This window comes from Ovis canadensis, chromosome 1 (assembly GCF_042477335.2).
Source record: "Ovis canadensis isolate MfBH-ARS-UI-01 breed Bighorn chromosome 1, ARS-UI_OviCan_v2, whole genome shotgun sequence".
Classification (NCBI taxonomy): Eukaryota; Metazoa; Chordata; class Mammalia; order Artiodactyla; family Bovidae; genus Ovis; species Ovis canadensis.
Genome location: NC_091245.1, coordinates 181643616 through 181670547, shown reverse-complemented (window position 1 = coordinate 181670547; position 26932 = coordinate 181643616). Strand labels below are relative to the sequence as shown.

The window sequence follows — 26932 nt, the reverse complement described above, 5'->3', positions numbered from 1 at the left end:
CTTTAGGATATACTGGTTGGCTCTCCTTGCAGTTCAAGGGACTCTCAAGAGTCCTCTCCCAACACCACAGTTCAAAAGCACCAATTCTGTGGCCCTCCTTAGCACTTCTCATTTGTCTGGGATGAAGCCCCCTCTTTTTTTGGTCAGGGGGAGGGCATGCTGCAGGGTTTGTGGGATCTTATTTCCTTGAGCAGGGATTGAACCTGGGCCCACGACAAGGAAAGTCCTACCTGCTGGACGATCAGGGAATTCTCCCCATGTTGACATTTTTTAAGAGCACATACAATGTGCAGATATGAGAGCTGTCTTCCTGATGCCTTTAGTGGAAGGTCCTTGAGTAAACCTTCAGTCACTCTCACAAGAGAATGGGGAAGTAGGAAATTGAAGGAAAGATAATTTTAGAATTGAGGACAATTAGTGTAAAAGCTAGGCTGAAGGCAAGTGACAATGAGCCATCATAAGAAAGGAGAGACTCACCTCCTGGAGATGGTCCAATGGCTGCTGTACTACCATTTTTATGGGGGTGGAGCATGCATAACCCACTGGGAAGTGACTTTTGAAAGCAACTAGGTTCGTTAACTTTTAAGAGGTACGGAGAATTCAGGATCACCCTGTAAGCCACGGAAAATCTGCCTGCCTGGCCTAGGTTGCTAGTCCTTGTTTTATTTCATGCTGCTAATGGAAACCTATAAACATTCACTGATTTTTCTCTTGTGTAGTAAGAAGAAAACATAACTTATAGACCATCTTCTGGCAGAAGATGATAGATTTGGATCAGAAACGGGAGGCGTTGGAAGCCAGGAATCAAAAGTGAAGAGATTCTGCAAGCCCTTGGGTGAGAAAGGTGACAGGGATTGATTTATTTACTCACATGTCCCACATTATGTAATGTGAACCTGCTTTTAGGCTGATCTGGACTTCATAGATGTTAGGGAGAAAATGGAATAAATAAGCTGCCAGAAATAGATCTAGAGCACATGCTTCTCCTCAGGCTGATTCAGTCAGAACTTTCTATCAGCACCTTGTCTGCACCTACTTCTACTTCTTTCCCAGGACTCTTTCCCTCCTTTCTAGAGCTAAAGCCTTAACCCGAAATGCATCATCTGTATCCATGGCTGCTCTTGTTGTTCAGTCACTGAGTCATGTCTGATTCTGTGACCCCATGGACTACAGCAAGCCAGGCTTCCCTGTCCTTCACTGTCTTCTGGAGTTTGCTGAAACTCATGTCCATCGACTCCGTGATGCTGTCTGAACATCTCATCCTCCGTTGTCCCCTTCTCCTCTTGCCCTCACCCTTTCCCAGCATCAGGGCCTTTTCCAGTGAGTCAGCTTTTCACATCACGTGGCCAAAGTATTCAAGCTTCAGCATCAGTCCTTTCAGTGAACATTCAGGGTTGATTTCCTTTAGGCTTGACTGGTTTGATCCCCTTGCTGTCCAAGAGACTCTCAAGAATCTTCTCCAGGACACAATTTGAAAGCATCAGTTATTTGACTTTCAGTCTTTTTTATGGTCCAACTCTCACATCTGTACATGACTACTGGAAAAACCACAGCTTTGACTAAACAGACTTTTCTCGGCAAAGTGATATCTCTGCTTTTAAATACACTGTTTAGGTTTGTCATAGCTTTTCTTCCAAGGAGCAAGCATCTTTGAATTTCAAGGCTGCAGTCACTATCTGCAGTGATTTTGGAGCCCAAGAAAATAAAGACTGCCACTGTTTCCACTTTTCCCCATGTATTGGCCATGAAATTATGGGACTAGATGCCATGATCTTAGTTTTCTGAATGTTGAGTTTTAAGCCAGCTTTTTCACTCTCCTCTTTTACCCCCATTAAGAGGTTCTTTAGGTCCTCTTTGCTTTCTGCGATTAGAGTCAGATCATCTGCATATCTGAGGTTATTGATATTTCTCCCAGCAGTCTTAATTCTAGCTTGTGATTCATTAGCCTGGCATTTTGCTTGATGTCGTCTGTGTAGAAGTTAAATAAGCAAGGTGACAATATACAGCCTTGTACTGTTTTCCCAGTTTGAACCAGTTGTTCCATATAAGGTTCTAACTGTTGCTTCTTGGTTCATATATAACTTACTCAGAAGACAGGTAAAGTGGTCTGGCATTCCCATCTCTTTAAGAATTATTCTGCAGTTTGTTGTGATCCACACAGTCAAGGGCTTTTGCATAGTCAATGAAGCAGAAGTAGATGTTTTTCTGGAATTCTCTTGCTTTTTCTATGATTCATCTGATGTTAGCAGTTTGATCTCTGGTTCCCCTGCCTTTTCTAAATTCAGCCTGTACATCTGGAAGTTCTTGGTTCATGTATTGCTGAAGCCTAACTTGAAGTATATTGAGCATTACCTTGCTAGCATGTGAAATGAACACAGTTGTACAGTAGTTTGAACATTGTTTGGCATTGCCCTTTTTTGGGATTGGAATGAAAGTTGAACCTTTTCCAGTTCTGTGGCCATTGCTGAGTTTTCCAAATTTGCTGGCATACTGAGTGCAATACTTTAACAGCATCATCTTTTAGGATTTGAAATAGCTCAGCTGGAATTCTGTCACCTCCACTAGCTTCATTCATAGTAATGCTTCCTAAGGCCCACTTGACTTGACTCCAGGATGTCTGGCTGTAGGTGAGTGACCACATCATTGTGGTTATCCAGGTCATTTATTTCCATGGCTAACACTGATTAAATCCTTACTACAACTGTGCACCAGGCTGTTGTCCTTTCCTTGCATTATTTCATCTCTTTTCTTTCTTGAAACAACCCAGTGATCTAGATACTGTGATTATGATCCACTTTCTAGATGAAATGTCTTGAGTTTCCAAGAGGTTACACAACTTGCCCAGGATCTCCCAACTAGGAAATGGCAGAACCAGATTTTAAACTCACCCTGACTCCAGTTCCTTACTTTCTGCCTTCAGAGAGAAAATGGGAAACTGCACTTGGCAACCTCTTGCAGTGTATCAGAACAGGTAGCCCAGCTTGACAGGCCTGTTTTGAAAGATTGCCAATCCCTGAGATTTAAAGGCATTAAAGTTATTGCAGAATTCTTGAAAATCAGAAAAGAGAGATAAATCACCTGTAATATTCCTGGGCTTATATAACTTTGTTTAATATTGTAATATATTTGCTCTCAGGCTTTTTGAGTGTATTTCCATATAGTATATGTATTCTTTAGTATCATGGTATTTTAAGTATTAATGGAATTTTCATGCTCAAACACAGATTTTAATGATTCTCAACTGATAGTGTTTAAAACTTATAGCAGTTTGAAATGAAAGAAGCCCAGCAAATGAGTAAATGAATGAACGCTTGCTTCCATATATGGGATAGCATATATTTGTGTACTTGTCACTTTTGGTTTTTCTGCATTCAGAGAGAGTGACCATTGTTTTCAGTTTTGTATCATGAGCAAAGAACATATTCTCCCAGCTCAAGTATGTTTTACCTGTCTTTCCAGATCTTGCTCAAATCTGTACCCCCTTTAGGCTTTTCTTGATTTCTAAATCTGTAATGATCTTTCTCTTCTCCAGTGTTCTGAAGCACTTCCTGGCTATATCTCCCATTGGACATTCACCATGTTCTCCACCTGCTGGTTATAATATTTTTTGTCCTATCTTCTTATACTTTTTTTCCTGTCCACAATACCTAATCCAGTGCTTTTTCATGATGTCACTTTTATTTTTTTAGCATCTTGGTATTCAAACCGAATTGCTATTAATCAGTTTCTCCCAGATACTAGAATGCCTTTAGACTTTCTGACATGTCTTTTCATGCCTTGTAGGTTCCTATCACTGTAACCATGCCAGAAATGACAGAGAATGAGACTCCTACAAAAAAGCAGCACAGGTATGAAGCCACAGTCCAAAAATAATACAGTTTTGGCAGATAAGCAGAATTGGTCCCCACTTTTTGAAATAGGTAGTCCTTTAGGGAACTTTAATTTGGATGTCTAGAAAACCATTACTCTTCAAAAATAGCCTTGGATAAATATAAATAGATATACAGAAAGGGGTATATAGTTAAAATTTACCTGTCCTTTGAATTCTGCTAACCATGTAAGTGGTTAAATGACTATCAGTAGTTAAAACAATATAATACCTAAATATATGCTAAATGTTTAGTTTCTTCTGAGGTTTTTACTTGCATTCAATATTAGTCTTTGTGGTGGATGCAAAGCTCACTTAGACTGAAGTCAGTTTGAATAGACATTTTGTGATGTTACGAACCATCATTTTTGGCAATGTTTCTGCTTAGAATTGCATGACCAGTGGTTCCATTATTAAATATTACAATCTTTGTTAGAGATTAGATAGGTATTAGAGAATGCTTATGTATTGAATAATGGTATATACGGGAAAATTGGTGATTTTAGTAGATCACCTTTTGAGAAAATGTAAATTTGGATAACCTAACGTATATAAATGCAAAAGATGTCTCAGATGCCAGTTGTTAGTGTATGAGTGCCAGTGCCTGCCACACTTCCCTCCCTGGGATTACAAGGTTCCTCTTTACTGTTTGTCTTCTTTACACAGTCACCCCAACCCTTAGTGCCAGAACAAACAGTGGAAATCAGCTACAGTTGACCCTTAAACATAGTGGTGGTTAGGGTATAGCCAGACCTCTTATTCACAGTTCCTCCATATCCGCTGTTCATATCCATGGATTCAACCAACTCTGGTTCCTATGGTACTATAGAATTCACTGTTGAAGAAAATCTCTGTATAAGTGAACAAGTCCCAGATCATGTTGTTTAAGAGTCAACGGTACTTGGCATATCACTTTAGGAGTTGAATAGCTCCTTAATTACATTTTTCAAATAGGTCAGTTTTCAATGACTGAGTTACTTCCCAACCAGTTACTTTGGGGTAAGAGAAAATAGAGAATAGTAGTTACTTTTAGCAGTTGTGAATTCTGAATTTATACTGATGTATCTGCAGTCAGGTTTTTATACCATAATCTATTATTGAGAAAATTTTCTTTAAAATGGCTTCTTATTGATTCAACAAATACAAAATCATCAAATTAATTTTTATGGTTCTCAAAATATAAAGTAAAATGTTTTCTTATTATTTTCATGTTCCTATTATCTATATTTTTTTGTTTCAGAAAGAAAAATCGGGAGACACACAATGCAGGTAGAAACAATACTTTAAATTTTATTTGTTAGCATTTTTTGTATTCAAAATGAAATTATACTGTAGCTGATTGTGTTTTCATGTTATGAGCACAGAATCATTATTCATTACATTCTAGGAAAGTATTCTTTTATTGTTTGGGGTTTTATTTTTCATTTTTAAAAGTTGAAGTAAAGTTGATGTCCAATATTATATAAATTACAAGTATATGACATAGTGACTCACAATTTTTAAAAGTTATGCTCCATGTATAGTCATTATAAAATATTGGCTGTATTCCCTATGTTGTACCATATAGCTTATTTATTTTATACGTAATGATTTGTGCTGTATTGTTTTTAGTTGACAAAGTACTCCGTAAGTCTCGTGAAGACTTATAGTCTAATTAGCTATTTAGCTATTAGTAGACAGAGAAGGCAATGGCACCCCACTCCAGTACTTTTGCCTGGAAAATACCATGGACGGAGGAGCCTGGTGGGCTGCAGTTCATGGGGTCGCTGAGAGTCGGACATGACTGGGTGACTTCACTTTCACTTTCATGCATTGGAGAAGGAAATGGCAACCCACTCCAGTGTTCTTGCCTGGAGAATCCCAGGGATGGGGGAACCTGGTGGGCTGCTGTCTATAGCGTCGCACAGAGTCGGGCACAATTGAAGCAACTTAGCAGCAGCAGCAGCAGACTATTAGTAGCTATTAAATAGTAGCTACTAAAAGTCTACTATTAGTAGACTAGTCTACTATTAGTATTACTAATAATACTACTATTAGCAGCTATTAGTAGTATTACTATTAGTAGCTATTAGTAGTATTACTAATTAGTTTACTATTAGTAGACTAGTCGACTATTAGTATTACTAGTCGACTATTAGTATTACTAATAATACTATTATTCAGTTCAGTTCAATTCAGTCACTCAGTCGTATCCGATTCTTTGCGACCCCATGAATTGCAGCACGCCAGCCCTCTCTGTCCATCACCAACTCCCAGAGTTCACTCAGATTCACGTCCATTGAGTCAGTGATGCCATCCAGCCATCTCATCCTCTGTTGTCCCCTTCTCCTCCTGCCCCCAATCCCTCCCAGCATCAGAGTCTTTTCCAATGAGTCAACTCTTCTCATGAGGTGGCCAAAGTACTGGAGTTTCAGCTTTAGCATCATTCCTTCCAAAGAAATCCCAGGGTTGAGCTCCTTCAGAATGGACTGGAAACATCCATTTCTGCTTTATTGACTATGCCAAAGCCTTTGACTGTGTGGATCACAATAAACTGTGGAAAATTCTGAGAGAGATGGGAATACTACTGTTAGTAGCTATTAAATAGACTATAAGCTTCTATTTAGCTAATCCTTATTAATTTAAGGATTAGTATACCGCTGGAGCTAGTGTTTTAAGTGATTTCCCCACTGAGGAATTCCAGGTATACTCCTTATGGAAAGAGTGAAGAGTATGTGTCTGCAGAAATTTTAGAGGAGGCTAGCTGCCTACAGGAGTTGGGAAGAAATGGCTGTAGATTTTAAAGGTACTTGAAATGTGACCAGTTTTAAATTAAGCTGTGGAATCCTCAATTATAAGAAGAAATATAGAAAAAAAACTTCGCTTTTATCTTAAATATCAGAATTACGGGCCATAGCCAGGTAAGCATTTATAGAAGTAATAGTGCATGCATTGACAATTTGATATATTGTTTAATGTTTTATTTTCCATCAGGGACTGTAGTCAGATCTAAATATATATATTGTTTCTTTTACTCTATAAATAATATCTTCCTTTCCCTAAGGAAAGGAACCTGGGGAAAACTTTATGAAAAGAAGTGTTGAACACTGATGGGACACTGCTGTTCCTCAGAATGGGAGTTCACTGCATGTCAATTCCCTTTTATCACTGTGGATAGAGTCTTAATGTTATTACTGTTGTTTTGTCTACACACATTAGAAAATATGCGCTTAGAAAACAACAAATATTATTGTTAGAGCATTCAGAAGAATGGTGAGCTCTATTTTATCACTCTGTGTGGTTTTTTTGCCCTATTAGTACATCTAAGTTTTTTTTGCCTTATGAGCTAAATCTTTTTATTGGAATTAAATGTCACATGGGACAATAAATATGTCCTGATAGTAATTTATTGAGAAAGTAAATCACTGTCATTCTCACTGCTAGATTATGAGGCAAAAATATATATTTGTGGAATAAGTCCTACTTATGCTTTATCTGAAAGGTCATCTTCTTAGAAGCACTGAAATCCTTTGTTAAAAGGAAGATTTTAGAAAATTAACAAAATGTAAACCAATTTTTCTATTTTCATTATCTTATAGAAACTGTTTAGATCATCTCTTGTATCTTCTTGCGTCTTTCATACAGCTTTTAAAGTTGTAGCATGCACTCCTGGAACATTTCTCACAAATCGTCAGTTGTCTAGCTCCTAACATGGGGCAAAGTGAACAGCACAGACACCATAGAGAAAAATAAGCCACTGCCTTTTCTCATCTGTTTAAGTCACAACTAATAGCTATTTCTACTCCAAAAATGCTGTCTAGTCAGCATAAAAGGTGTTTTAAAGTTCTTTAATCTGCCTGGAAAGGTCTAATTTGCTGTTTGCTATAAGGCAGCAGCTTTCTAGTAACATAACTAGTAGCGGGTTCTTGAAATTTAGTTATCATTGAAATCTCTAATAATTACTTGAAATATATTAATGACCTAAGAGTAATATAGTATTAGTAATTTGTTTTTGTAATTTGAATTTAATTATTACAGATCCCTTTATTTAAAATCCAAATAAAAGGTGATTAAAGGTGGAGAAAGCTCTTGGGGAGGTGGGGGAGAGGAAAAAAGAAAAAAAAAGTATGGCTTGTATTGATTTCCGTAACACTAAACTTAGAATATGACATTCTTAGAAATCTTCTTATGGTTATTTGTATTCAGTAGACACTGTTTGATAAGACTTTCTTTGAGATTTCTTTACCTAAAATTTCTTTACCCTTGGAGAATGAGGCACTTTGGCAGCAGTACTGCAAGGTTTGATAAATGAATTTTTTCTCTATCTAGTGGAGAGGCATAGAAAGAAGAAAATCAATGCTGGGATAAATAGAATAGGAGAGCTGATCCCATGCTCTCCTGCACTGAAACAGGTAAGAAATCCTCTTATACTTTAACCAATTGCTTGTGATCAGATAATTCCCTAAGTTGTTTCTGTGCTCAGAATGATTATTTTTGTTCCCTGTCAAAAAATGTTTTTTTAGAATTAATAATTACCTCATGGTTTTTCATTTGTTCAATTTTTTTATGTACATATCTCTAATTCTTTCCACACCTCCCAACAGTCTCTTAGTGTAATTTCTGCATGGTCAAATTGCCATGAAATTTCATTTTCCCTATTTTTCCTTTGAGACTTTACTTCTGGAACCCTCTACCCTTCTTTTTTCAGTCTCAATTAGTTGGTCTCTTTCAAATCTTCTGTTTTTTTGTTTTTGGCCAGGCGGCATGTGGGGTCTTAGTTCCCTGACCAGGGACAGAACCCACGCCCTCTGTAGTGGAAGCACAGTCTTAGCCACTGGATCACAGGGGAAGTCCTCAACTCTTCTGGTTTTAATTTCAGCTCTCATATTTTTAATTCCCACATCTTTTTTTCTTATTGTCTTTGTTCCTTTTATGTTGTTTATGATGATGCAGTATATCTCATCTTTGAGAATAATATAAAGGGTTTTTTTTTAAAAAATGTTTCTCCTCTGTTTTGACGTTCTGTCTTTATTTTTGGAGACATTCCTTAAATGTTTAGTAACACCTCAGCTGGTTTTTTCACATTTGAGAAGGAGGCGTTAAAAAGCTGATTGAACAGGTTTATCTTTTGGTGGTCCTAATGGTTTAGTGATTGTCTGATGATCTAGTGTTGTTGCAGTTGTTATTGAATGAAAATCTGCCAACATTTGTAGATTTTCTTCTTTTGGAATTAGCTATTAATTTGTATTTTCTGGAGAAAGATCCTTCACCACCCCCCCTAGCAGTGGGGATGGTGGGAAGAGGACTGACTCGTTGCCATTTTTCTGGGAGCTGGGGCAGGGAGCGGGCGCTGGAGAGTCTCATGTTTTAGGAGGCATCGTTTTACTTCCCCACCCACCATGTTTTCGCTTAGGAGCCTCATCTTACCCGCTTCTGTGCCATGAAAGTATCTCTGAGGCTGAAATCCTTGGGTTCAAATTTCACAGAAAAGAAACTTGTCTCCTGTGGTTGGGGAGGAGTGGAAGTCATCCAGTTGCATAGGGTGTGTGTGGGGACTGGTTCTTATTACAAAAGAAGAATCTTTCTACCAGTTTCCTCATTTTTAGCCCCGTGCCTCACCCCACCTTCCATGGTCGCTGGAGCTTCCCAGTCCCAAACCATCCCAGACATTTGTTGGGGAGGGCCAGATTAATTTGTTCACTTCTCAACACTGTTTCCCTCAGCAAGCTCTTATAATTTAGTTTATTTTCATTCTTCCCTGCAAGGTGGTACCCCATCTTGCCTAAATGTGTTTTTCAGTCTTCTTAAAAATATACTTTTTGTTTCCTTGACACAAAAGCAAACGTAAGGGCTGGCACTGTGTCTCCTGACTGTTTTTCTTTCCCCATATCTCAGTGTATAGTAACTGCTCAGTACGCTTTGTTATTTGCCTAGTGAAATATTCCTCCTCTTGGCTTTCACTCCTTCAAGTTTCTCTGAAAGGAAACCATAATCATTTCTTTCTTGGTGCCCTAGAGTGTGCAGTGGAAGTCAGTATTGGTTTCAAGAAGTTGAATAGATTTAGACTTTCTTCACTTTTGCCTCATGTCCCCACCCCTGTCTGCAGTAGAGAACAGCAGGTGGGCATTATCAATTGCTTTTGTCTCAACTTCTGCGTTAAGAAAGGACATTATCTTAGTTTTAGTTTGATGTAGTCTGTTTTGTTTATTTTTGCTATTGTTTCTCTTGCTTTAGGAGACAGATACAAAGAAATATTGCTACAATTTATGTCAAAGAATGTTCTGCCTGAGTTTTCTAGGAGTGTTATGGTTTCCAGAAGTCTTTAATCCATTTTTGGTTTATTTTGTGTATGGTGTGAGAAAATTTCCAATTTTATTCTTTTATGTGTAGCTGTCCAGTTTTCCCATGTACTGAAGAGATTGTCTTTTTTCCTCAAAGTATTCTTGGCTCCTTTGTCATAGATTAATTGACCATAAATGGATAGGTTTATTTCTGGGCTCTCTATTCTGTTCATTGCTCTGTGTGTGTGTTAGGACAGTACCATATTGTTTTGATTACTGCAGCTTTATAGTATAATTTGAAATAAAGGAACAGGATACCTCCAACTTTATTCTTTTTCAAGATTGTTTCCATACAAATATTGAAATTATTTGTTCTAGTTCTGTGAAAAATGCCATTGGTATTTTGATTTTGCATTGAATCTGTAGATTGCCTTGGGTAGTATGCTCATTTTAACAATATTAATCCTTTCAAACCAAGAGTGCAAAAATTACTGGCCAATATCATTGATGAATGTAGATGTAAAAATTCTTAACAAAATATAAGCAAATCAAATTCAAAAGTACATTAAAAAATCATAAACAATGATCAAGAAGGGTTTATCCCTGTTATGCAAGAATGGTTCACTCTCTGCAGAGCAATCAAGGTTTTATACCATATTAATAAAATGAAAAATAAAAATCATATGATCATCTCAATAGATGTAGAAAAAGCTTTTGACAAAATTCAACATCCGTTTATGATAAAAGCTCCCAACAAAGTGGGTATAGAGAAAACATACCTCAGCATAATAAAGCCATATATGACAAGCCCACAGCTAACATACCCAGTGGTAAAAAGCTGCAAGCATTTATTCAGGACAAGAATGCCCACTCTTGCCACTTTTACTCATCATAGTATTAGAAGTGCTAGTCACACCCCAGTATTCATTGCAACACTATTTGCAATAGCCGGGACATGGAAGCAACCTAGATGCCCATCAACAGATGAATGGGTATATATAGATGGAATGTTACTCAGCCATAAAAAAGGAACAAATTTGAGTCAGTTCTGGTGAGGTGGATGAACCTAGAGCCTGTTATACAGAGTGAAGTAAGTCAGAAAGAGAAAAACAAATATCATATATTAATGCATATAAATGGAATCAAGGAAAATGATACTGATGAACATATTTGCAGGGCAGGAATAGAGATGCAGACATTGAGAACTTGGGGACACATGGGGGAAGGAGAGGGTGGGATGAATTCAGAGAATAGCATTGAAGCATTTACATTACCGTATGTAAAATAGTGGGAAGTTGCTTTATAACAGGGGAAGCTCAACCTGGTGCTCTGTGACAACCTTGAGAGGTGGGATGGGATGGAGGGGTGGGAGGGAGGTTCAAGAAGGAGAGGACATATGTATACTTACGGCTGATTCATGTTGTTGTATGGCAGAAACCAACACAACATTGTAAAGTAATTATCTTCCAATAGAAGAAAAGTGCTAGCCACAGAAATCAGATAAGAAAAACAAAGAAAATGAATCTAAATTGGAAAGAAAGAAGTAAACTTTTACTCTTTGCAGATAACATGGTATTCTTCATAGAAAATCCTAATGATGCCACCAGGAAACTACTAGAACTCATGAATGAATTTAGTAAAGTTGTATGATACATTTACAGGATACAAAATTAACATACAGAAATCAGTTATGTTTCTATACGCTAAGAGCAAACTATCTGAAAAAGAAATTAAGAAAACAATCCCATTTACAGTTGCATCAAAAGCTACAAAATACCTAGGAATAACTCTTAACTAAGGAGGTAAAAACTTGTACTTGGAAAACTATAAGACACAGGTGAACAAAATTAAAGACAACACAAACAAATGGAAAGATATACCATGCTCAAGGATTCAAAGAATTAATATTGTTAAAATGACCATAATATCCAAAGTATGTTTTTAAAAATTAAAACATGCTTAAAAATCTTTTTATTGAAGTATGAAGTGAAAGTCGCTCAGTTGTGTCCAACTCTTTGCGACCTCAGGGACTATACAGTCTGTGGAATTTTCCAGGCCAGACTCTAGAGTGGGTTGCCTTTCCCTTCTCCAAGGGATCTTCCCAACCAGCGATTGAACCCAGGTCTCCTGCATTGCAGGCAGATTCTTTACCAGTTGAGCCACAAGGGAAGACCAAGTATACTGGGTTGGGTAAACTACCCTTTCTCCAGCGGATCTTCCCAACCCAGGAATCAAACCAGGGTTTCCTGCATTGCAGGCAGATTCTTTATCACCTGAGCTATCAGGGAAGTATTATTGAAGTATAGTTGGCTGATAATATTGTGTCAATCTCTACTGTACAGCAGAATGATCCAGTTATATGCATATATATATTTCTCTTTTAAAAATTCATTTCCACTGTGGTTTATCCCAGGGATATCCCTGTGCTATACAGTGGAACCTTGTTGTTATGCATTCTAAATATAATAGTTTGTATCTACCAACCCCAGACTTCCAGTCCATCCCTTTTCCTCCCTCGCTCCACCTTGGCAACCACAAGTCCCATCTCAGTGTCTGTGAGTCTGTTTCTGTTTCATGGATAGGTTCATTTGTGCTGTGTTTTAGATTCCACATATAAGTGATACCATATGGTATTTGTCCGTCTCTTTCTGACTTACTTCACTTAGTATGATAATCTCTAGTTGTATCCATGTAACATAGTTTATTGTATCCTTCTATTTGGATTTTTTAAAAAAGATGTGTGTGTGTGTGTATACATATACATATATATAACATATACATGTATTGGCATGTAATATTTCTGGAAAGATACATAAGTAACTTGGTTGACTCTGGAAAGGGCTTTAGAGGACTAAAGTCAAAAGGAATGTGCTTTTCATTATATATCTCTTCATTATTTACATTTTTTGCATTATGTATATATTATGTTTTCCATTTTAAAAATTTGAATAAAGAATACATGGACTTTGATGTAAAATACAACCTTTCTGTAAAAGCTTAGAAATGGAATATACTAGGAGCATGGCACCAAAACCCAATCAAGTGCCATTGTTATCTCAACCTACTGTTTAGAATAGTTTGTAGTTGTGGTTGATAGAGTAAAGGATAACATTAAAATCTGAAATTTTTGCACGGTCTTAAAGGCCCTCTCCGGAGAAGGCAATGGCACCCCACTCCTGTACTCTTGCCTGGAAAATCCCATGGATGGAGGAGCCTGGAAGGCTGCAGTCCATGGGGTCGCTGAGGGTTGGGCACGACTGAGCGACTTCTCTTTCGCTTTTCACTTTCATGCATTGGAGAAGGAAATGGCAACCCACTCCAGTGTTCTTGCCTGGAGAATCCCAGGGACGGGGGAGCCTGGTAGGCTGCCATCTATGGGATCGCACAGAGTCGGACACGACTGAAGCGACTTAGCAGCAGCAGCAAAGGCCCTCTCTGCCCTGTCTCCTCCCACTGTTTCTCTGTATACTTGCCTTTTGTCTCATTCATCTCATTTGTCTCATTCTGTTCCTCCAACACGCCAAACTCAACCCTGCCTGGAGGCCTTAGTCCTTGCCAGTCCAGCTGCTTGAGCCTTCTGTCTCCAGATGTCCACAGGGCATGCCTTCTTATACTCCCTTCAAATTTTTGCTTAGACATCACCTCACAGAGAGCCTTCCTCAGCCTCTGAGGCTGAGTCTAAGTCAGTTTGGGTTGTTCTAAGAACATCCATAGACTGAGTGACTTAAACAACAGAAATGCATTTCTCACAATTCTGGAGGCTGGGAGTCCCAGACCAAGGTGCCAGCTGGTTGGTTCCTGATGGCCTTCTTCCTGGTTGTGTCCTCACATGGCAGAGACAGTGATCACCTCTCTCATGTTTTTTCTTCTGAGGGCAGTGAGCTCGTCCATGAGAATAGACCCTCATGACCTAATTATCTTCCAAAGGCCCCATCACTTCAGGGATTAGGGCCGCAACATGGATTATGGGGGGACACAAACATTCAGTCCACAGCACAGAGTAACCCCTGCCATCCCTGTGACTCCTTCCTTACCCTTCTTTACTATTACTTTTTTTTAAAATATCTTAGTCAATTGTACCTCAATAAAGTTTAAAAAAGTAAGGAATAACAACATAGTTCTTCTAATGAGTCCAAGAAATAATGCATTTGAGTACTTAACATAGGACCAGATATATAGTAGCCACAAGTACCTAACACTTATGAAGCACTTTTTCTCTATACCCCATCGGGTTCGAAGAGTCTCTCTGTATAAAGCCTTTGACATTACCACACCTTCAAAGCAGACATTTTTATTATCCCCATTTTACAAATGAACTGAGGTTTAGAAAGACTAAGTTACTTTCCCAAGTTACAAAAATGCTAAGTGGAGGAGCCTGCATTCCCACCCATTAAGCTATGTTGTGATTCTAGCATACAGTAAATATTCTAGTAAGAGAGAAACAATTCCTGCAGTTTACCCAAAGTGAAAGTGAAATGAAGTCGCTCAGTCGTGTCCGACTCTTTGCGACCCCATGGACTGTAGCCTACCAGGCTCCTCTGTCCATGGGATTTTTCAGGCAATAGTACTGGAGTGGATTGCCATTTCCTTCTCTAGGGGATCTTCCCGACCCAGGGATTGAACCCAGGTCTCCCGCATTGTAGACAGACGCAGAATTCTAGAACAGAAAGGCCCATGAAAGAGTTCCTGGAGAAAGATGCATCTAAATTCAAACTGGAGCCTGGAGGGGAGGTGACTTGATTAAAAGAGTAAAAGACCCTACTTTATTTTTCTTCATAACACTTGTCACCACCTGATTTTATTTGTAAACATAAATATTTTTATATAATAATTCCTCATAAACAAGTAATATTCCTCAAGGTCAAGAACTTTGTCCTTTTTGTTTATTACATCCCCAGTGCCTAGAACAGAGCCTCAATAAATACTTAATAAATAAAAGGTGAATAGTAGAAGTTTTTGAATTACAGTGCCAGTTTTAAATTGTGAAAAGATATGTATCATACGTATCGGAAAAACCAAAGCTTTAATTTTCTTCTGGCAAGTTCTTAACCTCCAGTGAAACTTTTAAATGGTTGACTTTCTTTCACAGAGCAAGAATATGATCCTGGACCAAGCCTTTAAGTACATAACAGAATTAAAAAGGCAGAACGATGAACTCCTGCTTAACGGAGGAAACAATGAACAAGGTAAAGATTTTGAGATTCTTACTTTTCATTGTTTTTTCAGTGTTCAGGCCTTTGTGACACAGTACAACTTATGATACTGTATTAGGATACAGAAGGTTTTTTTGCCCTGAAACATTATTAAGACCATGTATTCAGTGGGTCTGTGAGAATAGTGTTGTAAATAAATTCAGCCTTTATTCAAGTTTATCTCTTCCCCTCTTCTTTGTAGGCATATCTCTTCCCCAATTCTTACCTTGTAGGCATACACAATTTTTATTTTATACTCTTTTTTCTACTTTCTGTTTGCTTAACTCATGAATAGTTCTGTTTCTCCTTTATTCTAGATGGATCTCCCAGCTAGGGAAAATCCCATAAGAGGATGCAGGGGGAGTCCTGCTCAGTGTAACTTAAAAACAGGTATATGCCTGTGTCAACCCTCAACTGTGAATTAACTCAAAAGGCCAAAGCATTCAGTTCATAATTGTGTGTACTGCATGTATTGTGTGACTCAGACTTCCTGATCATTTAATAGTATTAATTTTTAGAGGTGACTTTTTTAATGCTGTCAGATGAGTTCTGTGTTCCCACTCACACTGAAGGGAAGGTTTCCTTTTGACAGCTGAAAAGAAATACACCCCAGGCAAATATAAAGCTCTGAGGGGTAGGGCAGTTTGAGCCATGTTTCATTTATGTCTCTGAGAATAGCAGAGAGAGAATCTCCTCTGACAACTCAGTAGGTCACCTTAAAAGGAGAGAAACAAAGGCGGAATTTGTTGAGGTGGAGATGATGCAAACCAGTGATTATTGTAAGAAATGAGGAGGATACTGGAAAGCACATCTAGAAGGTCGGCGCTCTGAATTCTTGTTTACTTTTAAGTTAGATGACAGTTTACCCCACCCACCTCAGCCAGCTGTCTTTTATGGTCCAGGTCCTGTTTTATGCTGCTGTCGGGCAATTAGATACATAATCAATGTTTGGTAACCAATCAATGTTTGGCACCCACAAAAGGGATGATAAGGCTAGAGTAGTGTATACGTTTCTAGTGAGGGCTCCTCTGGTTTCATAGCCCAGTGTCTGAGGCCATTGAGTTACCTTAAGGAGAAGGGAAACTCAAGTGGCATGGGATTCAAGAGGAGCTGAATAGCCAGACCAGGAGCTGGGGGCCACGTGAGGCCCCTCAAGTCCTATTGTGTTGTCATTTCTGTCATCATCCTTTGTGTGTGTGTGTGCCTCTGCTCTCTCTTCTTTTCTCCTCCCAAAAGCTTCCTCCGAATACTCACTGTCCATGTGACAGTCTCGCGCCGTGACCACAGTAGTGGTCTTGGGAGTCAGGACCACCAGGGTTTGAGTCTTGGCTTCCTTTAGTCAGCACCAAGTCTCAGTCTCTCTATCTTAAAATGAGGATAATTGTAACATCTATCTGGTCAACTTTAAACAAATTATATGGTTATTCTGAACCTATTTTTTTACATCTAAAAGTAATGATGACAAAGGTAGTTCCCATCTCATGGTCGTTATGAGGATTAAAAGAGATAACACAGGTAAAGCGCTTAGAGTAAAGCCCAGAACATAGAAAATGCTTAATAAATGTTATCTGTTATCTCTTGTTGTTACTATTTCTGTTATTATTAAATGAGACGGTGAATGAAAAGTACCAGGCATATAGTAAGTGTCCAGTAAGTAAGAACAGTCATCTTTATTATTTAGTCCATGATAACTGTCCTTTAATTTCTGATGTCTGTAGCACATTGGCATCTTTCTTCTGTGTCTCCTGTTTAAATACCTGAGAAAAGAAATCTGATAGTCTCAGCTCCTCCTTGTTGGAACAGAACTTTTTATTTCAGGCTACCATGTAGGGTATTGGTCTTGAGGATCAGCTGCCTTTGGCGGAGGGAGTGGTGAATGCCTACCACTATGACAAGGCAGGTGGAGCTATATAGGGTCACAGAGCATAAATACCAACAGCCAAGCCTAACCCTTAGTAGGATCCATGAGTGAGGCTGTCTCTTTTAAAATGGTTTAGGGCATCACGGACATCTTCATTCCTCAGCAGAGTACATGGCCCTACCAAGGAAAATGCAAGTTTCACCATTGATGCTTTCTTATCGCCCTCCCACCTTACTTCTTACATGTTCTACTTGGTCTCTACTGTTTCAAAGTCATTTATAAAAGAGACTGTCCGGAGTTCCCTGGTTGCCTGGTGGTTAGGATTCTGAACTTTCCCTGCCGTGACATGGGTTCAGTCCCTAGTCTGGGTACTGAGATTGCACAAACTGGGGGGCAGGTATGGTCAGTTGGGGGAGGGGGGAAAAGACTGTTACCATCATAAGTAATGTTTGTTATTTTAACATTGAAATGCTACTATATTGATATTCAGTGTTATTCCCCTAGCATGTTTCCATGATAGCATTATGTCTTTCCTTGGTTCACCTTTTTAGCTGCCATATTTTGAATCCGGTAATTTTGAGATTTCTACATTATGAATAATTTTTGACCTTTGAGTTGTTGATCTTTAAAGATATGTACCTTTAAAAGGATTGAGTAGAGGTTTGAGATACCATTCTAAAAAGAAGAAAGAACATAAATTATAAAAGAGCTGAAGATTCTCAATTGAGGTATTCAGGCTGCTAAAATTGGAATTCAGTAGCTCAGTATACAGCTCTTTCTTAAATTAATGTAAATACTGACATTTAGAGGTAATTAAAAATTTTTTTTCTTTTTGATATTATAGCTGAAGAAATTAAAAAGCTACGTAAACAACTGGAAGAAATTCAAAAAGAAAATGGCCGATATATTGAATTACTAAAAGCAAATGACATATGTTTATATGACGACCCCACAATCCACTGGAAAGGAAATCTTAAAAATTCAAAGGTCTCTGTTGTTATTCCCAGTGACCAGGTTCAAAAAAATATCATTGTTTATTCCAATGGGAGTCAGCCTGGTGGAAACAGCCAGGGAACAGCTGTTCAGGGGATAACCTTTAATGTTGGTCATAATTTACAAAAGCAAACTGCCAATGTGGTGCCAGTGCAGAGGACTTGCAATCTTGTGACTCCTGTGTCTATTTCTGGAGTTTACCCTTCTGAAAACAAGCCATGGCATCAGACCACGGTTTCTGCATTGGCTGCCAACCAGCCTGTTCCTCTTTGTCTTCCTGCTGCTCTTTCTGCTCAAAACATTCTCGAGCTCTCCACCTCCGAAAGTGAGTCGAGTGTGCTTGGTCCCACCAGCAGCTCACTGATCGCTGTTCCTGTTGGGCCTGAACCACCCCAGCATCGTTCATCGCACACGTGTCTAAATGATCAAAATTCTTCTGAAAATAAGAAGGGGCAAGAAAGCCCCCAAGTATTGAAGAAAACAGTCCCTTGTGCCACAAGCATCTCCTCCAGCTGCTCAGCAACTGCCACTCAAGGACAGCCTGGAAGCGAGTCCTGCCTGAGCACACAAGATCACAGAAGTGATCTTCAAACCACCCTGGTTGTTTCCATCACCACCACAGTCTGCTCCCAGCCTCCCAGACCTGTCGGTGATTCTTGTGTGGCAAGCAGTAGCAAGGGTGCAGACTCCGCAAGTGTTACCATGGTGGTGGCCCCGTCTGTCCCTGGAGGAGGGATGACCACCATGCCTGTAAGCACCCTTTCTGCAAACCCTATGGACAGTGGTTGGACTCTTTCTTGCTCTTTGCCTTCTTCAGCTGTCAGTGCTTCAGATTTGAAAAACATGAATAGCCTTACCCGAATTTCCTCAGCTGGAAACACACAGACAACGTGGACTACTTTGCAACTGGCGGGAAACACTATTCAGCCCTTAAGCCAGACACCGTCTTCTGCTGTGACCCCGGTATTAAATGAGTCTGGCACTAGCCCCACCACAGCCAACCACAGTAGATGTGTGGCTCCAGGCATCAGCTTGAATAATTCCTTTCCAGCAGAGGGGCAGCCAGTTGAGCAAGTAGTTGTAACCTTGCCTTCCTGTCCACCTTTACCTATGCAGCCACTGATCACCCAGCCACAAGTTAAGTCTCAGCCTCCAAAAAGTATCCTCCCATTGAATTCCGCCATGCAGGTGATTCAGATGGCTCAGCCAGTGGGGTCGGCTGTTAATGCATCTCCTGCTAATCAGAACGTTATCATTCTTCAACCACCCAGCACCACCCCATGCCCAACAGTGATGAGGGCAGAGGTTCCCAACCAAACAGTAGGTCAGCAGATAGTCATCATCCAGGCAGCTAACCAGAATACTTTGCCACTTCTCTCTGCTCCGCCTCCTGGTTCTGTTCGACTTCCTGTCAATGGAGCCAGTGCTATCATAGGGTCTAACAATTCAGTGCAAACTGTTTCCACCCCGCAGACTTTTGGAGGAAAGCACCTTGTCCACATATTACCACGACCTACATCTTTATCAGCATCGAATTCCACACAAACTTTTTCTGTTACTGTATCCAGCCAACAGCAGCCTCAAACCATTTCTTTGAATGGACAGCTCTTTGCTTTGCAGCCTGTGATGTCTTCATCAGGAACTACAAATCAAACCCCTATGCAAATTATTCAGCCCACCACCAGCGAAGATCCAAATACCAATGTTGCCCTGAATACATTTGGCGCTTTGGCCAGCCTCAATCAAAGCATATCGCAGATGGCTGGGCAAAGCTGTGTACAGTTGTCTGTTAGCCAGCCAGTCCATCCTCAGACTGCTGGAAATAGTCAAATCACCCCAGCTAACTGTATTTCATTAACAACTGTAGCACCTCCCGTGACAACAGATAATTCAGCCACACCACCCAGTGCTTATAACCTAGTGACTACTCCCTCAGTGAACACTGTGGCTTGTTTGCCTAACACGAAGGCAAAAAGGTTGAATAAGAAGCCGGGTGTCAAGAAACACTTAGCCACTAACAAGTCAGCCTGCTCCCTGAATCTAGTCAGAGATGGGGGCAAGTCAGATGGCCCCAGCACTGAAGGTTCCGCAGAGCCATCCTGTAATGACGGACTTCTGGAAAGCCTCCCTGGTGTGTTACCATCTGCCATTGTGTCCCAGACAAATAGTGTAAGTGTTTCTGGTTCACATTCTTTGAATGTTCTGAATTCTGAATCAGTGATGCCTGAGTCTGTACCCAAATCTAAGTCAGCCGAAGAGTCTAGCTCACCCTCTCAAGAATCTGTAACAAGTGAACAATTTACAATGGCCCCAGCAAAATCCAAAGATTTTCTCCCCATTTCGCAACGAGAGACATCTCAGGATAAGCCACCAAGTAGTTTGGCGTTGCCAGAGGCTGCCAAATCCTGCACGTCGGCCAGTGTGTTGATTTCCTCTGCGAATGATGCCCCCGTCTTGGCCTCTCAGGTTTCTCATCTGTCATCTGCCACGAGCACTACAAGTACTGACTGTGTTTCTGAGGTAGAAGTCATTGCCGACCCTTGCAGGGCTGAGCAAGAGTCATCAGATACAGTACAAACCGCAGGTCTCTTAAAGGAGCAAGGTTTAACTGCACTGCTGTCTGGTCTTGCTAAAGAAAAAGACCCTCAGAAATCATCTCTTTCAGTCCAGGTGGACCATCCTGACTTCTCTTCAGAAAATTCTAAAATAGTTGATTCAAATGTTGAGTTACATCCCAAACAGGAGCTGCTACTGATGAACAGTGATGATAGAGATCCAGGACAGCCTCATTCCTGCATCCCTGACCAGGAGGTTATTAATGGTTCTTTGCTCACCAGTAGGCAGGCTGACTCGCCCATGTCGACCAGCTCTGGCAGTAGTCGTAGTTTCTCGGTTGCATCTATGCTTCCTGAAACAGCCAGAGAGGATGTCACCAGCAGTGCAACGACTAATACGTGTGACAGCTGTACCTTTGTGGAGCAAACTGATATAGTTGCTCTTGCAGCACGAGCTATTTTTGACCAGGAGAACCTTGAGAAGGGAAGAGGTGGTACCCAGGTACCAGCTGATATACGGGAAGTTCCTTCAAAGCCTTCTGAAGCATCCTCTTTAGAGGGAGACCAGCCTTTCAAAACACAAATACCTAAAGAGAATGGTCCAGGACAGGTAGAAGCAACACCAAATGAATTTAATTCTCAGGACTCAATTGAAGCCACTGTGGATAGGCCCCTTGAAAAACCAAGTTGTTCTATAGGAATGAAAACATCAAATGCCTCTTTACAGGTTTCGACTTCCCAACCACCAAGCATCACCAGTTTAAGTGTGAATAATCTTATCCACCAGAGTACCCTCAGCCATCCTCTGGTCAGCTGCACTGGTTTATCCCAAACTTCAGGGCAAATAGCTGTTCCTACAACAGTGAATCTGACAGTTTCATCTGGCTCCTATGGCAGTCAGCCTCCTGGACCATCCCTGATGACCGAATACTCCCAAGAACAGCTAAATACTATGGCTGGTACCATACCAAACACACCGATTCCAGAGCCACTCTTAAAGCCAAGTCATGAAAGCCGTAAAGACTCTGCTAAGCGTGCTGTCCAGGATGACCTTTTACTGTCTTCAGCTAAACGTCAGAAGCATTGTCAGCCAGCCCCACTCCGGCTTGAAGGTCTGTCCCTGATGAGCCGAACTCCAGACAGCATTTCCGATCAAACTCAAATGATGGTTGGTCAGATCCCTCCCAACTCTTCAAACTCAGTTGTGCCTACTAGCAACCCAGCACACGGGGACGGCCTTACCCGATTATTTCCTCCTAGTAACAACTTTGTGGTCCCCGCGTTGAGGCAGACCGAGGTTCAGTGTAGTTCACAGGCTTCCATTGCTGAGCAGCAGCCAGCCCAGGCCGGCCAACATCTGCAGGCCCTGCAGCAGCATGTTCCAGCTCAAGGGGTACCTCACCTACATAGTAACCACCTCTACTTAAAGCAGCAGCAGCAAGCAGGGCAGTTGAGAGAGAGGCATCACTTGTATCAGCTGCAGCGTCACATACCTCACGCAGAGAGCTCTGTCCACTCTCAGCCCCACAGCGTCCACCAACAGAGAACCCTGCAACAGGAAGTTCAGATGCAAAAAAAGAGGAATCTTGTTCAGGGCACTCAGGCCTCTCAGCTGTCTTTACAACCCAAGCATCATGGAACTGACCAATCCCGACCTAAGAGCGGGCAGCCGCACCCACACCATCAGCAGATGCAGCAACAGGTGCAGCAACATTTTGGAACCTCCCAGGCAGAGAAGGGTTGTGAGAACCCTTCCACCAGCCGGAACCACCAGAACCATCTCAGTCAAGATATTCTGCACCAGCAGGAGGTGGGAAGCCGGCAGCAAGCTCCGGGGGTTTCTTCTGAACACGTATCTGGGCATAATCCAATGCAGAGGCTGTTGACATCAAGAGGCATAGAGCAGCAAATGGCATCCCAATCGAGTATTGTGACGAGACCTTCAGACATGACCTGTGCTCCACACAGGCCGGAGAGAAACAGAGTTTCAAGTTACTCTGCTGAGGCACTCATTGGAAAAACATCTTCTAATTCAGAGCAGAGAATGGGTATATCGATTCAGGGTTCCAGAGTTTCAGATCAGCTTGAAATGAGAAGCTACCTTGATGTTCCCAGAAATAAGAGTTTAGCCATTCATAACATGCAGGGTCGTGTGGACCATACTGCCTCAGATATCCGCCTTTCTGACTGTCAGACATTTAAACCAAGTGGAGCCAGTCAGCAGCCCCAGAATAATTTTGAAGTACAGTCTTCAAGAAATAATGAAATAGGTAACCCTGTATCATCCTTGAGGAGTATGCAGCCCCAAGCTTTTCGTATTGGTCAAAACCCTGGTCCACCACCAGTCGACCGCCAAAAGCGATTACCTTATCCACCAGCTCAGAGCATCCCAACAGGAAATGCTATCCCAACAAGGGACAGTGAAAATACATGTCACCAAAGTTTCATGCAGAGTTTACTTGCCCCTCACCTGGGCGATCAGGTCATTGGGAGTCAGAGATCCCTCTCAGAACATCAGAGGAATACACAGTGTGGTCCCTCCTCTGCAATTGAATATAACTGTCCCCCGAGCCATGAAAGTGTCCATATTAGAAGGGAGAGTGAGAGTCAGAGTAGGGAGAGCTGTGACATGTCCCTGGGCGCAATTAACACCCGGAACAGCACCTTGAATATTCCATTTTCAAGTTCTTCGTCTTCAGGAGATATTCAAGGTCGAAACACGAGTCCCAATGTTTCTGTACAGAAATCCAATCCCATGAGGATTACTGACAGTCATGGGGCCAAGGGCCACATGAACCCTCCAGTCACAACCAACATGCATGGGGTCGTAAGGCCAGCTTTGCCGCATCCATCTGCGTCTCACGGAAATGCTGACCAAGGGCCTCCTGTACGTCAAACCAGTTCTTCAGTTCCCCAGCGATCAAGGCATCCATTGCAAGACAGCAGCGGTTCCAAAATTCGTCCACCTGAAAGGACTCGCTCTGGAAACCCAAGACATAGCAATGTCTTTGATCCAAGTCTTCCTCACCTTCCTCTGTCTACTGGCGGCAGTATGATTCTTGGACGCCAACAACCTGCTGCAGAAAAGAGAGGAAGTATTGTTCGTTTCATGCCAGATAGCCCACAAGTACCTAATGATAATTCAGTGCCTGACCAGCACACACTATCACAAAATTTTGGTTTTCCTTTTATCCCTGAGGGTGGCATGAACCCGCCAATAAACGCTAATGCTTCTTTTATTCCACAGGTTACTCAGCCTAGTGCCACTCGAACCCCAGCCCTCATCCCTGTGGATCCCCAAAATACTCTCCCCTCCTTCTATCCTCCATACTCTCCTGCTCATCCCACGCTGTCCAATGATATTTCAATCCCATATTTTTCTAATCAAATGTTCTCAAATCCCAGCACAGAGAAGGTAAACAGTGGAAGTTTGAATAACCGATTTGGATCAATTCTGTCTCCTCCCCGACCTGTTGGCTTTGCTCAACCAAGTTTTCCTCTTCTCCCCGACATGCCCCCAATGCACATGACCAACTCTCACTTATCCAATTTTAATATGACATCTTTGTTTCCAGAAATAGCTACAGCTCTTCCTGACGGCTCAGCGATGTCCCCTTTGCTTACGATAGCAAACTCCTCTGCCTCAGACTCTTCCAAGCAGTCCTCCAACAGACCTGCCCACAACATAAGCCATATCTTAGGTCATGATTGCAGTTCAGCTGTTTAAATACCAACTGACTAAACATAAGTGTAACGAGTGAGATTACAAATATATTTGTGTGTGTGTTCACACATACATGCACAGGATGAGAGAGAGTGTGTGAGTGTATCTCCTTGTGTTTGTCTAATCAGTTGCCAGTTATCTTCTGAATGTAAGGAAGCCATGTCAGAGATGAGGCACATACTAGGTTGTCAAAAAAAAACTTATCTTTCATTTTTAACTGCATGGTGTGTGCTTTAAATTTCCCAAGCAGACTTAACATTTTCAGGTTTGATTTGTAATCTGACATTCTCTAGATACTAATCAACTGGAAGTTGGGGGAAGTCATCTTGGCGTCATCGCCTAGATTTTAAATTTGATTGTTGACAGTTGGTAAAATAGGTAGTTGAGATAGTTGAGTTGTTCTCCAACAATACAGACATTTCGATAGAACACAGTGGCTCGTAACCAAATGCTGGCCAAGTGTATTCTGGAACAGTCTCTTACCCATGGCAGGTGTTGAATTAATGTAGAATGAATGTCCATGATTCAAGTCAAGCAGTTAGCAAATAGGTGAGTTATTGAATCAACCTTTATCCCCAAGGTTTGGTTTAGGTAGAAGCTTCTTCCTTAATTGTAACAATTCATAAATTATCTGAATTCCATGTCTTGTTTTCCAAATTAGGGAACCGTCAGTTCAGTTCAGTCGCTCAGTCATGTCCGACTCTTTGTGACCCCATGAACCGCAGCACACCAGGCCTCCCTGGCCATCACCAACTCCCGGAGTTTACCCAAACTCATGTCCATTGAGTCAGTGATGCCATCCAACCATCTCATCTGTAGTCCTCTTCTCCTCCTGACCTCAATCTTTCCCAGCATCAGGGTCTTTTCAAATGAGTCAGCTCTTTGCATCAGGTGGCCAAAGTATTGGAGTTTCAGCTTCAACATCAGTCCTTCCAATGAACACTCAGGACTGATTTATTTCAGGATGGACTGGTTGGATCTCCTTGCAGTCCAAGGAACTCTCAAGAGTCTTCTCCAACACCATAGTTCAAAAGCATCAATTCTTCAGCGCTCGGCTTTCTTTGTAGTCCAACTCTCACATCCATACATGACTACTGGAAAAACCATAACCTTGACTAGATGGACCTTTGTTGACAAAGTAATGTCTGTGCTTTTCAGTATGCTATCTAGATGGGTCATAACTTTCCTTCCAAGAAGTAAGCATCTTTTAATTTCATGGCTGCAGTCACCATCTCCAGTGATATTATCCTTTAATGTGCCAAGGTCCTGTAAAGCAAAGGTCTTCCTTAAACAAGTAGCCTTAAAAGTGGAAAGCTAAACAGCAGAGTACATAGATATTTTCCATTTTGTCCTTACGTTTTGCATCAGGCCGTAAGGATGATAGCCAGTTGTATTGGGAGATTTTGCTTGTGTTCAGTTAAGGATTGTTTCATTCATTGAGTTTTGTTGTAGAATTCTCTCTTTGTTCCATTTATTTGATCCTGAAATAGGTTCTTTGACATTTGTTTAATCATCAGGGACTGATCACTTAATAGTGTGTTTGGAATCTACAGTTATTTGAGCCTTACTTTCCAAATATTTCTGAACAGAGTCTTAAGTTCTGTCAGTATTTTCACTTACAGTGAGAAGATGAATTTGTTCATTGCTTTTCCTGATGGTAGATGTGAAATGGTGCTTCAAAAAATTGTCCTTATATAAGTTCACGTGTGTGAGTGTGTGTGTACCTGGACATAGATTTTAAGGTATAAACTAGCTCTTTCAAAATAGGCCTGCCATCTGAAAATAGGAAATTGGCACCTGAGACCTGCTGAAGAGTAGAACTTGATATAGAGTTTTTTTTTAAGCCCCACTGAAGTTAATAATGAATTTTGAATTTTAAAGATATATTTCAAAATTCATGTATTGCATTTTGAAAATTTTATTAAAAGTTAAGAAAACAATTGATGTGTACTCATGTTTCAAGCCCATTGCTTCTTGTTATATTTTGCCAAAAATGGAATGGAGTGAGAGATGTAAACTGTTCTGTCTGCTCTGTTAACAAAGTTAACCCACGGACCGGTGTTTTGGTTTTATTCTCATTAAAAAAACAAAAAGCCTCCTAAGGCTTGGTTGGAGAAAGAAATGGCAACCCACTCCAGTATTCTTGCCTGGGAAATCCCATGGACAGAGGCGCCTAATAGGCTACAGTCCATGGGATCACAAAGAGTCAGACAGGCCTAAGCGACTGAACACACAGAAGGCTTGGTTAGAGCAGATTAACTCTAGCAAATACCTCTACTATAGCAAAAGGGTCTCAGCAAAAGGGTCATCTGTGCCTCTTTAGCTGTTCTCACCAAACTCCCCTGCTGCTGGCGGAGGCAGCCTCCTCGGCGCAAAAAATATACTGAAAACAAAGAAAATGTCTGTATTTTCTTCCTTCAGAATGGTCATGGGGAGAAATAGGAGAGCTTCATGAATAAGTTACTTAAGTGAACAGTTA

General features: G+C 40.8%; 1 protein-coding gene across 4 annotated transcripts in view; it reads left to right on the top strand.

The window, feature by feature from the left end:
• USF3 (upstream transcription factor family member 3) overlaps nt 1–26712 on the top strand; it is a 50852-nt gene extending 24140 nt beyond the window's left edge. The window contains exons 2-8 of one of the 4 annotated variants that reach the window (XM_069553487.1): nt 720–844; nt 3784–3848; nt 5109–5137; nt 8177–8259; nt 15218–15314; nt 18026–18318; nt 18433–26712. In XM_069553487.1, coding sequence (XP_069409588.1) covers nt 3802–3848; nt 5109–5137; nt 8177–8259; nt 15218–15314; nt 18026–18318; nt 18433–24456 — 6573 coding nt within the window. In that variant the 5' untranslated portion in view covers nt 720–844; nt 3784–3801 and the 3' untranslated portion in view covers nt 24457–26712. Of the gene's footprint in view, nt 1–719; nt 845–3783; nt 3849–5108; nt 5138–8176; nt 8260–15217; nt 15315–18025 lie in introns of all 4 variants that reach the window. The other 3 variants (XM_069553466.1, XM_069553477.1, XM_069553457.1) reach the window with 3 other exon arrangements.
• The last annotated feature ends 220 nt before the right edge of the window (nt 26713–26932 follow it).